Source organism: Schistocerca piceifrons, chromosome 1, assembly GCF_021461385.2.
Source record: "Schistocerca piceifrons isolate TAMUIC-IGC-003096 chromosome 1, iqSchPice1.1, whole genome shotgun sequence".
Lineage (NCBI taxonomy): Eukaryota > Metazoa > Arthropoda > Insecta > Orthoptera > Acrididae > Schistocerca > Schistocerca piceifrons.
This window is the reverse complement of record NC_060138.1, coordinates 775,900,467-775,917,136: the sequence shown is the minus strand read 5'-3', so window position 1 is coordinate 775,917,136 and position 16,670 is coordinate 775,900,467. Positions and strand designations below refer to the sequence as shown.

At 41.0% G+C, this 16,670-nt stretch overlaps 1 protein-coding gene across 5 annotated transcripts in view; it reads right to left on the bottom strand.

Moving 5' to 3' along the window:
• LOC124712558 (dentin sialophosphoprotein) overlaps window positions 1–16,670 on the bottom strand; it is a 231,005-nt gene that overhangs the window by 38,486 nt on the left and 175,849 nt on the right. For all 5 annotated transcript variants that reach the window (XR_007005602.1, XM_047242880.1, XM_047242873.1 and 2 more), the window contains exon 12: window positions 9,990–10,208. Coding sequence is in view for 4 of the 5 variants with exons in the window: in XM_047242880.1 (XP_047098836.1) it covers window positions 9,990–10,208 (219 nt within the window). In the remaining variant the exon portion in view is untranslated. The remainder of the gene's footprint in view (window positions 1–9,989; window positions 10,209–16,670) is intronic.

Here is a 16,670-nt window from a genome sequence, read left to right as displayed (position 1 = left end):
AGGACGTCGTTATCAGGAGAAAGAAAACTGGCATTCTATGGATCGGAGCGTGGAATGTCAGATCCCTTAATCGGGCAGGTAGGTTAGAAAATTTAAAAAAGGGAAATGGATAGGTTAAAGTTAGATATAATGGGAATTAGTGAAGTTCGGTGGCAGAAGGAACAAGACTTTTGGTCAGGTGAATACAGAGTTATAAATACAAAATCAAACAGGGGTAATGCAGGAGTAGGTTTAATAATGAATAAAAAAAAATAGGAGTGCAGGTAAGTTACTACAAACAGCATAGTGAACGCATTATTGTGGCCAAGATAGACACGAAGCCCACGCCTACTACAGTAATACAAGTTTATATGCCAACTAGCTCGGCAGGATGATGAAGAAATTGATGAAATGTATGATGAGATAAAAGAAATTATTCAGGTAGCGAAGGGAGACAAAAATTTAATAGTCATGGGTGACTGGAATTCGACAGTAGGAAAAGGGAGAGAAGGAAACATAGTAGGTGAATATGGATTGGTGGTAAGAAATTAAAGAGGAAGCCGTCTGGTAGAATTTTGCACAGAGCATAACCTAATCATAGCTAACACTTGGTTTAAGAATCATAAAAGAAGGTTGTATACATAGAAGAATCCTGGAGATACTGGAAGGTATCAGATAGATTATATAATGGTAAGACAGAGATTTAGGAACCAGGTTTTAAATTGTAAGACATTTCCAGGGGCAGATGTGGACTCTGACAACAATCTATTTGTTATGAACTGTAGATCAAAACTGATGAAACTGCAAAAAGGTGGGAATTTAAGGAGATGGGACGTGGATAAATTGAAAGAACCAGAGGTTGTAGAGAGTTTCAGGAAGAGCATTAGGACACGATTGACAAGAATGGGGGAAAGAAATGCAGTAGAAGAAGAATGGGTAGCTTTGAGAGATGAAATAGTGAAAGCAGCAGAGGATCAAGGAGGTAAAAAGACGAGGGCTAGTAGAAATCCTTGGGTAACAGAAGAAATATTCAACTTAATTGATGAAAGGAGAAAATATAAAAATGCAGTAAATGAAGCAGGCAAAAAGGAATACAAACAACTCAAAAATGCGATCAACAGGAAGTGCAAAATGGCTAAGCAGGGATGGCTAGAGGATAAATGTAAGGATGTAGAGGCTTTTCTCACTAGGAGTAATATAGAAATTGCCTACAGGAAAATTAAAGAGACCTTTGGAGAAAAGAGAGCCAGTTGTATGAATATCAAGAGCTCAGATGGAAACCCAGTTCTAAGCAAAGAAGGGAAAGCAGAAAGGTGGAAGGAGTATATCGAGGGTCTATACAAGAGCGATGTACTTCAGGACAATATTATGGAAACGGAAGAGAATGTAGATGACGATGAAATGGGAGATACGATACTGCGTGAAGAGTTTGACAGAGCACTGAAAGACCTGAGTCGAAACAAGGTGGGAAAATTACCGAACTATCAGTTTAATAAGTCACAGCTGCAAAATACTAACGCGAATTCTTTAGAGACGAATGGAAAAACTGGTAGAAGCCGACCTCGGGGAAGATCAGTTTGGATTCCGTAGAAATGTTGGAACACGTGAGGCAACTGACCTTACGACTTATCTTGGAAGAAAGATTAAGGAAAGGCAAACCTACGTTTCTAGCATTTGTAGACTTAGAGAAAGCTTGTGACAATGTTGACGGGAATACTCTCTTTCAAATTCTGAAGGTGGCAGGGGAAAAATACAGGGAACGAATGGCTATTTACAATTTGTACAGAAACCAGATGGCAGATATAAGAGACGAGGGACATGAAAGGGAAGCAGTGGTTGGGAAGGGAGTGAGACAGGGTTGTAGCCTCTCCCCGATGTTATTCAATCTGTATCTTGAGCAAGCAGTGAAGGAAACAAATGAAAAATTCTGAGTAGGTATTAAAACCCATGGGGAAGAAATAAAAACTTTGAGGTTCGCCGATGACATTGTAATTCTGTCAGAGACAGCAAAGGACTTGGAAGAGCAGTTGAACGGAATGGACAGTGTCTTGAAAGGAGGATATAAGATGAACATCAACAAAAGCAAAACAAGGATAATGGAATGTAGTCAAATTAAGTCGGGTGATGCTGAGGGAATTAGATTAGGAAATGAGACACTTAAAGTAGTGAAGGAGTTTTGCTATTTGGGGAGCAAAATAACTGATGATGGTCGAAGTAGAGAGGATATAAAATGTAGACTGGCAATGGCAAGGAAAGCATTTCTGAAGAAGAGAAATTTGTTAACATTGAGTGTAGATTTAATGGGAAGTCATTTCTGAAAGTATTTGTATGGAGTGTATGGAAGTGAAACATGGACGATAAATAGTTTGGACAAGAAGAGAATAGAAGCTTTTTGAAATGTGGTGCTACAGAAGAATGCTGAAGATTAGATGGGTAGATCACATAACTAATGAGGAGGTATGGAGTAGAATTGGGGAAAAGAGGAGTTTGTGGCACAACTTGACAAGAAGAAGGGATCGGTTAGTAGGACATGTTCTGAGGCATCAAGGGATCAGAAATTTAGCATTGGAGGGCAGCATGGAGGGTAAAAATCATAGAGGGAGACCAAGAGATGAATACACTAAGCAGATTCAGAAGGATGTAGGCTGCAGTAGGTACTGGGAGATGAAGAAGCTTGCACAGGATAGAGTAGCATGGAGAGCTGCATCAAACTAGTCTCAGGTCTGAAGACCACAACAACAACTACAACAACGTCTCATAATTAGAAAATCATCATCATTTTTAATGAACAATGTGTGTCTTCTTGTTTCTAATTACATATTGGATGCGAAATTCCTGCTTTCATTTCGAATACAAATTCTGAATTAGCGGTGTTTTATGAAAGACTTCATAAAAGTTGCTTAAAATAAGACACCATAACCATTTCATTTTTTAACACAAAAATGAATAAGCAAATCCTCTTCATTTACACTATTCCATTGTTTTATACCACAGAGGTAGATAAGTATTGTAGAAATACGAAAAACAATCATTTTCACAGCACTGAGCACATCATACAAATGCTGCATTTTTACATTTGCTAATGTACCATTACAATATGAACCTAAAAGAACTGATCTGGAGCCAAGTTGCGGGGTTTGGCCCAAGAAGTAACAAGACTGTTAAGCTGCCAGACGTAATGTAACTAATGCATGCAGCATTTTCACATGTCACTGCCAAACGCTGGCGGGATATAGAACGGCTCCTCGTAAAAGAAGAAGAGAATGTGCGGCGCCTGGTTGGCTTCGTGGATTCTGTTGTTGATAGGCTCGTTATAAATGTAGCAGGTGACACTTGCAGAACTGAAATGTATTTCTCGGATTTGGATAAGGAAGGTGCTAGGAGATTACCAGATGACTGACTGTAATTAATGCTTTTGCATTACACACAGCTCTCTCACAAAAATTACCCTATGTTTAAGTTAGAAATTTTCATCACTCTTGTTTGTAATTACAGTACTGTGTCAGGTGAGAATGAATGCATTTTATGCTTTCTGTCTGGTCACCTAAGAAGTGTGTGGTAGTGCTGGAGTTTCTCCAAATATTATTTCAGTATCTTTAAAAATTAAATGACATTCGAAGGTATATTGTTTCTTTGCGCGTCTCTTTTTACATCTGAACTGCAACTCACATAACTGCAAGTTAGTTGGACTGTTGGCTTGCCAGTGCTGCCCAAGTTTAATGTGCTGATAAAGCTGTTGTCCCACATTATCACTCAGTCTATGTGCATGTAACACAGCACAAAACGCATCCTTTAGATCGTACTTGACTGTAATGTTCACAACTTGGCTTCTGTTCCATGTGAAACGAAATCGAATGAGATTCAAGCAAATGCGGAAGAATACGTGAGGTAATGTTTACATCAGGTTTATTCTTATGATGAATAGAGTATAGCCCTAGTGTTTTTGACATTTGAATTAAAGAAGTATGTAACTACAATATCACACACAGACCACAAAGCTCAATTATTTGATGTTTGTTGATGGACAACTGCTAAGTGTAACATTCAAATAACTCATTCATGTAGCTGCTTTCATGGATGAGGGCATCAACAACAGCCATAGCTTACATCTGTGGTGTGACAAAAATCCAAATGTCACCCGAAAAAATATTTTCTGTGTCACTACTATGTAAACTTTAAGTATGATGTGGTATGTAGTTAGTTAGTTAGGTCCATTGCCCTAACTAACTTTCTTACAGAACACAATAAGTGTACTTCCTGCAAAGTGAATTGCCACTGTTATTGGATAAGGTTCCTTTCACTACAGGGGTGGGCATTTTCTCTCTGCACATTTTAACCACTAGATAATGTATCATCTAAATGTAACATTTCTCAGACCTGACTTCAATACATTTTTATATATGTGGATGGATGGAAAATGAAGTTATAGGAAAAAACTAACACAAGGCAGAATTTGCCACAAAACAGAATTACAAGTGCACCGAAAGACACTCAGAATAACTAAGTGTAACACTGTGATGAGATGTGAAGAGTTGTTTTAAAAAAAATAACCTATTCTGTTCTACACCATTCATGTTATTTCTGCTGACTAGGTGCACATTGCACTTGTGCCAGTGAGGATATCAGAGATGGGGCTACACTAGGCATGGTCTACATAGCAACAGGACTAGGAGAGGAAGACTGATGGGGTTTATTTACTGAGAGTATAGCAGAAGGGTGTAGGGCCACACATGGTCAAATACCTGTCACTGTGGCTTTACAATAAACCACGCAACAGACTCCCCTGCCTTAGCTGTATTTCAACTAATTTAGAGATTTCTTCACTGAGTACAGAGAAGAGAGAATGTACCACACCAGAGTTCACAATGATCAGAGAAATTTACTAGGAATCATCTTTCTTCATAAGAATGCACAGTCTATTAAAAATAAAGTACACCAGCTTGAAACTGAATTACAGTCTTTGAGCAGCATTGTAGTGTGCATTACAGAGCACTGGTGCAAAAGAAAATCAAACACAGCATACAACGCATATGTGGTATGAAGGTGCAAGTTGCTACTGTAGAACTACTTTAAATGATGGGCTATTGTGTATTTATATCAGAATTAGCACACATCTTTAAGTTAGAAATGATCTGATCACACTTAATGTAGATAAACATGGCAGCCACTGAAATAACAAAGCTAATCATTCTGCATGTGTACCATTCACCTATTTGTAGAGCTGACACTTTCTTTAACAAATCTCAACACAAAATGCTGAATAATATGCGGAGACATGAATACTAACGCAGGTTTACAGGTGTTCTGGGCAGAGGAGAATCCAGGGGGGAAGACAGGGTGGCTATAGGGCTGCAACTGCAGCCTTCCCAGACCTAAAAAAATGTAGCTTTGTTTACTCTACAGAATTCAGAGACAGTGCAGTGATACACGTGACTCAGTTTTTCACGTGGACCGACAGGAATCATGGCAAGTGTAAAGGCTTGAAGTCAGCTTTCCAACCAATTTGGAGTTGGTGCAAGGGGCATAGCAACAAGTTTACAGTGCTGGAGTCACCAGTAGATGTAGTTCAGGTGTGCAGCAATGATGAGAAAAACTGTGTTCACATCAAAGAATATTGTACAACAAGGACCAATTGAATGAGGCAGCGCAGTTGTTCATACGCTGATCTCATATTCAGGAAAGCATACTTCCAAGGGAGGATCGGAAAATAACACAAAATAATTTTTTTCTCCCCTGATATTTCAGCTGGAATGTTGAAATTTCTTGACAATATAATCTGAAGTCTGTGCTACACAAAATATTTTGCTTTCATGCGCAGCTCTAGCAAGAGAAGCCTGAACATGGCGTGCATGCTACTGTCAACTTGTGAATAGTGGAGAAGTGTAATCTGATATTTGTGGGCCAAAGGGCATAAACTGAGTGAAATTCACAGGGATATGCGTGATATGTATGGGGACAACTGTATGGACTGTATCAGTGTCTCCAGGTGGTGTGCATTCTTTCAAGATCTGAGCCTTGTGAACCTTAGTGATTTGCCATGCTCTGGGCAGCTGGTAACAGCTGCAACACCACAGAATATCAGAGCCATTGAGGCAGCAATTTTGAACAACCAGCATTTGGAAATGTGAACATTATCACAACAGTTCAACATTTCCTATGGTGCAGTGTGTGACACTGATCATGAGACACAGAGAAACTTCGTAAAGTCAGTGCTCACTGGGTGCCTAAGTGAGTGACTGATGACAAGCTTGGATCACTTAACACATTACGCTGCAGAAGGGCATCATCAGGAATCATCACTGGTAATGAGTCATGGGCGTATCACTAAACACTCAAAACCAAGCAGGCCTCTTTGGAGTGGAAAGATAATGGTTCCCCAGTACGAAAAAAAATTCAAAGTGCCTCAGTCTGATAGGGAACTGTTTGTGATAGTGTTCTGGGATAGGCATCATGTGTTACTTGTGGGCTTTGCTGAACAGGAGACCAACGTGAATGAAGCAGCCTACATGAAAACTTTGGTTCAGTTGTATCACACTCTTTATGACAAATGCCACAACATTAATGCTGTGTAAAACTTCTTCATGACAATGCTAGCCCCCATGTTGCTGCCCCTGTTTTTGAAAAAGCTGCCAAATTTGGGTGTATAGTGCTCCAGCATCCTCCATACAGTCCGTCTTGTACTATCAGATGTTCATCTGTTTGGTCCCATGAAGAAATTTCGTGCCGGCCAACACTTTGCAACATATGTGGCAATGAATCAGCAGTCCACTGATGGCTGTACTCCAACCAAATAGACTTCTCTAAAAAGAGCATATTGAAACTGGTACCGCGATGGGAGAAATGTGTTGAGAAAATTGGTGATTGTGTACAAAAAATAGGTAAAAGATGTAAGTACATTTGTGATTTTTTCTTTTTGTTACCTATTAAGCTTCTTGGCAGTAAAATTATTGCGCATTACTTCCCTCATAGATTCTGCGCATGCGTGTATAATTTTTTGAGCCACTTATTGTCAGTGTATTATGATGACAAGTCCAATATCATTGTAAAGATGATCCCCTGGATGAATAAATAAATAAATAATAACAATAATAATAATAATACTGTTTCAGTAAGTTATCTGTGCATTCTTGCTCATTATTGTGAGATTTTTTTATGAACAATATTCAAACAGCTATAACTTTGCAAAAACTGGGAATTATATTTCTAAGAATTGTTACATTTCAAGTTGTTCTGAAATATTTACTGCACTTCCTGAAAATGCTGTATTTAATTTCCAACCCAAGTATGATGAAATATGCAAATACCTGTTACGATCTAAAAGCCTGCAAGCAAGAAATAAAATAAGAACAGTGAAATTAGGTAAACAGATCAACGGGGATGAAATGAAGGAAGGTGCAATCACCTGAAATAATATTAGTGGAATCCATTCCACCTGCAGTATCATGAATGTGTAGTGACAACTGAAAACTTGTGCCAATCCAGGACTACAACCCAAATTTCCTGTTTGTCATGAGCAGCCACCTTAACAATTAGCTACGTGAGCATGGCTCCAGGCCTGGTTCAAACTTTCATTGTGCTCACAGCTCAGAGAAGCAAACATGACTGAGGATGAATTTTTCAGTCAGGCGTGGAAGCATGCAAAATAGCCTAGGCATGTTTCTGCGAACTGCTGACCAAGATTCTGCTAAGTCTGTTAATGTCTACAAGGTAAACATCAAGGTAAATATCCATAAGCTCTTTTACAACACAGTACAGTGTACTCTAGATTGCCCACAGTAATTGGCGACTTGAAAATCAACTTTGTCAAGTTTCACACTCTGGAGTACTTTTCAAAACAGGAGCTAATGTTGCTAATGAGCAGTCTTCTTCATCATTGGAATCACCAATTTCATCAATTTCAGGATTAATGTTTTTCCATGAATTGGCTGTAGCTGATTGTTTTACCTTAGACTACACCTTCCACACTTCATAAATTGCAAAGTCAATTGTTTCCAAAATGTTTGAAGACTGCTGCCCTCATCAATAAGTTTTTGTAGCAGATTTCCTCCATATATTTTCTTCATAGCAGCACTGACACCATGAACCATTGGCTGAATTAAAGCTGTCACATTAGGTGGTAAGTATTTTACAAATATCATCCTGTTTCCAATTTCAGAGCAAGTTCATTCAGATGCAAGCAGGTAGACCCTTCAAAGTTAAATGTTCTCGGACCTGTAGCATGGAGCACTTATGGAACCATGTTTGAAATATTCTGCAGTCCATTCAGGTCTCTTTCTGGTGAAAATAATGGACACATACATGTACATTTCTTTTTCTTTGAAACAGAGCAGTTTTTTTCACTTTACCTATTATACCAAACTTAACTTTATACAATCTTATATCATTAGCACAATACAACACAGTTATCCTTTCTTTATTTGATTTATAACCAGGCACACTACGCTCTGTCTCGAAAGCTTAAGTCTTTGTTGGTAGACACTTCCAAAACAGCCCAGTTTCGCCCTTGTTGTTTATTTGCTCCAGTTCTAAATTTTCTCATACTGTACACTCATGGGAATCATAACAAAATTCAGAAGCAAGCTTATTATCTGCTTTTAGCTTTTCTCCTCAGATGGCAATCTCCTGGATACCATGACACTGTTTAAATCTACTTAGCCAGCTGGAAGATGCATTAAAATGTCCTTCAATCCCCAAGGTTTTGAAGAAAAACTGGGCCTGTTTGGCACTTATTGAGCCAGATACTAGTGTGCCCTCTGTTCTTTTCTGATGAAACCATTACAGCTTGGCTTTATCCAGTTCTGTGTTTGTAGATATTTTCATAGCCTTTCACTTTGACAAACCTTGAAATGAGTCAGACATGCTAGCAAATTTGTTTTTCCAAATGTCACAGATCACAATTTCACCCACATTGTAAATCAGTTCCAGATTCCACGAATCAATACTGTCTTCCTCAAGTTTGTGTATTATCTCCAGCTTCTGCTGTACTGTTAGCACAACACATTTTCACTTTTCAGACATTGTTCAGCACTAACAGAAATCAAATGACTACAATATTCACCACAGCAATGCAATCCAGCACTTGAGGTGTTAGAGCAGCACACTGTTAACTAGTGTTGTAACGTGACATTATCATTCATTGGCAACTGCTCCAACATAAAAGAAAAATTTTCAGCAACCATAAAAGAACTGGGAGAAATAGGCTGCAGGTAATCTGCAAAGCGGATAATAATTGAGAGTTTACTGTACCAATAAGTTGTGCATAGATAAACAACTCTGCACTGTTATAATTTATTTCATGTTCTTCGGCAATCCAACATTTTCCAACAGTTGACATACTGAACTACAAGAGCTATATATGATTCTAGTGTTACATTTTGGAGTGTGAATACTGTCTTGTCAACATGTGCTATGCCACATTTGGAAGGAATAAGGTAAATGCCTAGCCTGAGAAGGCCATGATGATCAATCACAAGGAGCAGTTCATAGCCTCAACTGGAGAGCAAATATGCATTGCAGACAATAAATAAATCAATATAGGAGATCTCAAGAGAATAACAGACAGAAAAGTGCCTTTCACCTACTCTTAGACTAACATAACGCAAAGCAGTGCATGCCACAGTGTGTGTGTGTGTGTGTGTGTGTGTGTGTGTGTGTGTGGTTATCTTGTCTATTGACACATCAGTGGGCAACCATATTGCGCGTGTTAGTGTATCAGACATTTCACGTGCCACCAATTTATGTCAAAGAATCATGAAAGTTCTGTAATTTCATCTGACCTGTACTCAGGAACTATACACAAGTGCAAATAATGTCCTTAATCGTGTCTAAATATGTCAATTTATGATTTTAATTCTGATAACAATGCCCTATATATATGTATACAGGAAAATGCCTGAATTATGGATCATACATAAAAATGAAATAATTACTGATCTTGACTATATGAACTGTGTGTGCCTCTCCCACCTCCAATAAACAACTTTCAGTGATAGGCTTTCCCAGTCCATTACCTGTTGAATATATTTCCTGAGTTCTTCTCCTGGACTAACAGAATGCTGCTTGTTTTCCTGTACTCTGTACGTAAGTTGGTCTTCTTTACTAAAAGGCTCATCGTCTACAGTCGATGCTGCACTTGATGTAGGAAGAGTCAATGGAGGGATATCAGAGTGATATGCCTCCTGGAAAGCTGCAGCATTTTTAACAGTATCCAACATCTTTGCAAACTGGTACTGTGAATGGAGAACAAAAGAATACACACAACATTACGTCTTATTTTTTCAACATGTGCACCCGTCTTTCTCAGTTGCTACTTAAATAATCTTTATCTTGTAGATTAGAATAGCTAATAACTATTGCTATTTTTTTCAATCAAATTTTATTTTTTGTCCTTAACCAAACATGATTCGTTTACAGCTAAGTGTTTTAAGCTCTTCAGTTATCTCTCTCTCTCTCTCTCTCTCTCTCTCTCTCTCTCTCTCTCTCTCTCTCCCCCCCCCCCCCCCCCCCCCCTATATTTTATGTATTTCATTGATTCTTCTGTTAGCATGTTCACACACAAAATTCCTTGTACAGATATTTGCACTGAGCTGCATTTTGTTGTTACTGCACTTATCCCTGCTCTCAGTGTAATGACACACAGCTCAGTGTCAACATTTATAAAAGGAAGTGAGAGTCTGGAAATGCTAGTAAAAGAGCAAATTACGATAGATCAAATAGAAAACATAGATCAAATAACACAAACCACTGAAGATGTATAAAACAATAAAATGAAATTTCAGAAACAAAAGTAAAATTCAGTTGCAAAAGATAAGTAGCATAATAATTTAACCTGAAAGATGAACAACACAACACCTTGTGTATCATTCTTCCACATGCAGCAGATTAGGAATACCAACCATACAGAATGATGTAAACAACAACACAAAACAATTAAAGATGAATAAGCTTTACACAATTTCTTGCTTGCACAGAGAAGAAAGGCTGCAGAAAGATTGCACATGCACCAAACAAAAATAAATGTTCAGGATGCTCAATCAAGAAAGAGAAATAAAATAAACAAACAGGCACTGACAATGAAATCATGTGTTGTATATGTGAATGGCTGTGACTGCAACATTTTTCTTTTTTTCTTCTTCTCTACAGTCTTGGCTTGTGAGTGCGTACTACTGCAGTATGTTGTTGATTATTCACATGCAAACACTAAACGTAATATTACAATGTCTGTGGCTTATTTGGAGTATAACTCAAACCCGTATTTAACAGGTCAGAGCCCTGTACCTTACTTGTCAGATTACCACAAAGATTATCGGCAACTGAATTCACAAATAATAGGGTATTCCTAATATCTCTGAACCTTGAACATAAGTAATAGTAACCATTCAATAGTGGGGCAAAAGGGTCAAGACAAACACTAATAAGTGAGAATATTTTCTTCTTACGCCAGTAACTGTTGTTCCCACTTATGGAGCTTATTTCTCAGCAATATTTCCTGTTTTACATACCAATCTAAGAAGTCAGTTGCATAGCTGGTGAGTAGGAGCTTTTTATCATTTAAACATGATGCAAATCACACTTTTCTTAAACAACAACAATCATGGAAATTCCTGGATGGAACATACGTACACCAAGGGAAAGGCTACCAGCCATCGTTAGCAGACTGATGTGTGGAGCATAGCAACAAATAACAGAAAACAGTATTCACACAAGCTGTCATGAGCCTATTTTTTTTCTAGTAAAAACAGACACACTTAAACCACAGACACACTTAAACCACAACCACACAGACACCCAAACACACATTCCTATGACTGTGGTGAGACTGGTGATTATGATCAATTATTAAATCAATTTCCTGAGCAGATGGAAATTGAGATGAGGTGGGGAGGACACACGAGGCAAAGAGGGGGTAGCAGGATAGAGCAAGACCAGTAGTCTTTCAACAGATGACTCAGCAGTTGCACAACATGACGAAAGGAGTTAAAACCACAGAGCATGAGAGAGAGCAAGGGGGGGGGGGGGGGGGGGAAGAGGAATGTGAGGATGAAGGAGGAGGCAGGGAGGGGAGAGAGAAAGGGAAAAGTGTGTGTGTGTGTGTGTGTGTGTGTGTGTGTGTGTGTGTGTGTGTGAGTGTGAGAGAGAGAGAGAGAGAGAGAGAGAGAGAGAGAGAGAGAGAGAGAGAGAGACCATGTGGAAGGAGCAAGTAGTGGCAGAAGACAGTACACAATCTGGATGGTTAAAGAGTGATGTGGCCGGAAGAAAGAGGGCAAAAGGGAAAAGGTGATGTGAAGCAGTGGGAAACATGTTAGCAGACGTTTAGGCCGGGGGGATTGCAAGAGTACAGGATATACTGGAGAAAGACTTTTCATCTCCGAAGTTTGGAGAAACTTGTGCTGGAAGGGATACCCAAATGGCCTGCCTAATGAAGCAGCTGTTGAAGTCATTTGTGTTGTGGTGTGTAGCATATCTGGCAACTGGGTGGTCTAGTTTGCAGTGTACCAGAGTTTGTTGGTGACCATTTGTATTGTGGTGTGTAGAATATCTGGCAACTGGATGGTCTAGTTTGCAGTTTGCCAGAGATTGTTGATGACCATTCATGTGAGTAGATGGCTGGTTGGTTACTTGTCACGCCCACATAGAATGTCATACAGTAATAGCAGCATAGCTGATATATAATGTGACTGCTTTCGTATGTGGTCCTGCCTTTCACTATGTAAGAAATACCTGTTACTGGACTGAAGTAGGAGATAGTGAGTGGGTGTATGGGCCAAGTTTGGCACCTGTGATGATCACAAGGAAATGACTCATGGCGTGTAGGTCTGGGATAAGGATAGACTATGACATTCTGTAATTCGGTAGCTGGTAGAACACTAGTTTGGGTGATGTGAGCAGGATTTTGGGAAGGATATCTCTCATCTCAGGGCATGATGAGATATAGTTGAAGCTCTGGTGACATGTAGTTGAACTATTCAAGACTGGGATGTGACTGGAGTTATACGAGTGCTGGTTGCTAGCTGGTAAACAGGTTTACTAGTATCAGGGGAAGAGATGTTATGGGAGATATGTTTATGAGTGGGGTGCTCTTGCCAATAAAGGCGCTAATACGGTCATCAGTATATTTTGACAACTCGTGCTTTCTGCTGCAGATAGGGCAACCTCAGTTGGTGAGGCTGTAAGGAAGAGACTTTCTGAGATGACCTGTCAAAGAGAAGATACTGTTATGGTTGATGTGCTGGTACAAGCAGATATATTTATGGAGATGGACATCTAGGGAGGTAGCTTGTTGAGCTGAGAAGGACCAGGTAAAAGAGATTTGGGAGTAGGTGTTGAGGTAATAGAGGAAAAAGCAAAGGTTGTGCTTGCCACAAGTACAGATCATGCAAATGTCATCAACAAATCTGAACGAGAAAAGCAGTTTAAGGCATTGACTTGATAGGAAAGATCTCTCCGGATGGTCCATAAATAAGTTGTCATAGGTTGATGCCATGTGGGTACCAGTAGCAGTTCCATGAATTTGTTTATAGATCTGGCCTTCACAAGTGAAATAATTCTGGGTCACGATTTGGTTGGCTAGCAAAATTAGGAAAGAGGCGGTGGTTTTGGTATCAGGATGGTGTTGGGAAAGGTAGTGTTCCATGGTCTCAAACTTGGGCAAGAGGGATGTTTGTGTACAAGGATGACACATCCATAGTGACTAACAAGGAGCCTGGTGGTAACTGTGGAGAGACGGTGAAGGAAGTGAGCAGGGTCTTGAAGGTAGGATAAGTGGTTATGGACAACAGTTAGGACATGTTAACAAAGGCGGAAGTTCATTCTGTGGGAGCATTGTGCCCAGTGACAATGGACAAGTAATGGTGAGACCTATGGTGTTGGGTTTGTGGAGTAGGTAAATGGTAGGAATGTGTGGGGTCGCTTATGTGGGGAGGGAAATGAATTCAACTGTCAGATTTTAGGATGGACTTAAGGCTTCAAGGAGCTGCTGGAAGTCACGTCAGACTTCTGGGAGGGGATCATGGTCATTAAGGTTTGTATGCAGAGGTGGCAGAAAATTGGCAGAGACTCAACTACAGAGTCACCATGATTCATGACTATTGTGGTGGAGCCTTTCCCCACAGTAAAGATGAATGGTCTGGATTGGTTTTAAGGTTACACATAACTGTACGTTCCATAGAAGTGATGTTAGGTTCATTGAGGAGGTATTTAGGAAAGAAAGTTGAGGCCAAGTTAGAAGTGAGGAGTTCCTGAAATATTACCAGGGGATGATAATGTGGAAGGGTAGGAGGATAATGGTTGGAGGGAGGTTGGAACTGTTTTAAACAGGGTTCTACATGGCGTAATGGTTGGTTACATGGTTGCTACCAAAGGATGACAGGGCAGCACTGCTCGATAGCTTGTAGGCTGCTCAAGGAGTCAGTACACAGGAGAAATGACTTGCATGGGCATGAGCAGATGTGCTCAAGAGCACGAGATATGGTCGCCAGCTCTGCAGTGAAAACACTGCAGCCAGCTGGTAAGGAGTGCTGTTCTATGTCCCCCATGAACATAACCAAAGTCAATGCGACCATCAGCCATCGAGCCATCAGTGTAACCACTTCATCGCGCCAGTACATGTCAAGAATCGAGAGGAAGTGACAGCAGAGGGTCGCAGGGTTAAGTGAGTCCTTAGGGCCTTGTGAGAGGTCCAGGTAAAGCCATGGCCTAGGTGTACACCATGGAAGTGTTCATGAATGAACCTAAAGTGTATGTGGTAAAGGCAAGGACTCCAGTTCAGAGAGAAGGGATCGCACACAAACTGCAATTGTAAGCCCTGATCTGGGCCGCCGATGAGGGAGATGAACGGCCGTGAGTGGGAAAAGGAGATGGTAATTCGGATGCAGAGGAGAACTACAAATGTGTGCAACATAACTGGAGAGCAACTGTGCATGCCTAACCTGCCTCCATCAGGACGCTGGTCACTGGACTCATTCTAAAAGCTCCTGTTGCTAGGTGAATGCCACAGTGCTGCACTGGGTCGAGTAAATGCAACACTGAGGGTGCCACCGAACCATAAACCACACTCCCATTGTCAAGGCGGGATTGAACAAGGGCTCTGTAGAGCTGCAGCAGCGTAGAGCGATCTGCATCGAAGTTGGTGTTGCTCAGGCAGCAGAGGGCATTGAGGTGCTGCCAGCACTTCTGCTTAAGCTGATGGAGGTGAGAAAGCCAAGTCAATCTGGCATCGAAAACCAGTCCTAAGAATAGGTATGTCTCCACTATGGTGAGTGGATCATCATTAAGGTAAAATTCTGGTTGAGGATGAACGGCACGACGCTGACACAAGTGCATAACACAAGACTTTGTGGCCGAAAACTGGAAACCGTGGGCTACAGCCCATGACTGCGTCTTGTGGATGGCTCCTTGTAGATGCCGCTCAGCAACACCAATACTGGTGGAGCAGTATGAAATGCAGAAGTCATCTGCATACAGAGAAGGTGAGACGGACGGCCCTACAGCTGCTGCTAGACCATTAATGGCCACTAAAAATAGAGATACACTCAATAAGGAGCCATGCGGGATCCCATTCTCCTGGATATGGGGGGAACTAAGGAAGGCACCAACTTGGACATGAAAAGTATGAAGCAACAGGAAATTGTGGATAAAAATCGGGAGCGGACCTCGGAGACCCCACTCGTATAATGTGGTAAGGATATGATGTCACCAGGTCATGTCATAAGCTTTTTGTAAATCAAAAAAGACAGTAACCAGGTGTTGGCGTCTGGAAAAGACTGTTCAGATGGCAAGACTCAAGGGACACAAGATTATCAATGGTACAGCGAGCCCGGCGGAAGCCACCCTGACATGGAGTCAGTACGCCACGTGACTCCAGGACCCAACCCAACCGCCAACATACCATACATTCCAGCAGCTTACAAAGAACATTGGTGAGGCTGATGGGCCGATAGCTACCCACATCAAGTGGGTTTTTACTGGGTTTAAGCACCGGAATAATAGAGCTTTTCCACCATTGTGATGGAAAGACGACATCGCATCAGATACTGTTGAAGATGATGAGGAGATGTCGCTTGTAGTCAGATGACAGATGTTTAATTATCTGACTGTGGATCCAATCTGGCCCAGGAGCTGTGTCGGGGCAATGTGCAAGGGCACTGAGGAGTTCCCACTCTGTAAATGGGGCGTTATAGGCTTCACTGTGGCATGTAGCGTGTGAGAGGACTTTTCTTTCCATCCGCCGTTTGAGGGTGGCGAGAGGCTGGGGATAGTTCTCTGACGTAACGGCTCGAGCATAGTGCTCAGAAATTGCATTTGCATCGGTAGATAACATGCCATTGATGTTAATGCCAGGGACACCTGTAGGTATCTGGTACCCAAAAAGACGTCTGATCTTCATCCAGACTTGAAAATGTGACATATGGCACCCAATGGGTCAGACGTTTGTCTCCCAACACTGCGCTCCAGGGAAGGGTGCCACTTATGCCACTGTAGAGCTCCTCGACGCTCCTTAACTGTCTCAGCAATTTCCGGCAACCACCAAGGGACCGCCTTTCGCCGAGGGCACCCTAAGGAGTCATGGATCGCGTTTTTCCGCCGCAGTAACAATTGTTGTTGTCACCTGCTCAACTGTCACAGCGATGTTACTGTGTGGGGAAGAGTCGATGGTGACCGCAGAGGTGAAAGTTTCCCAGTCTGCCTTGTTT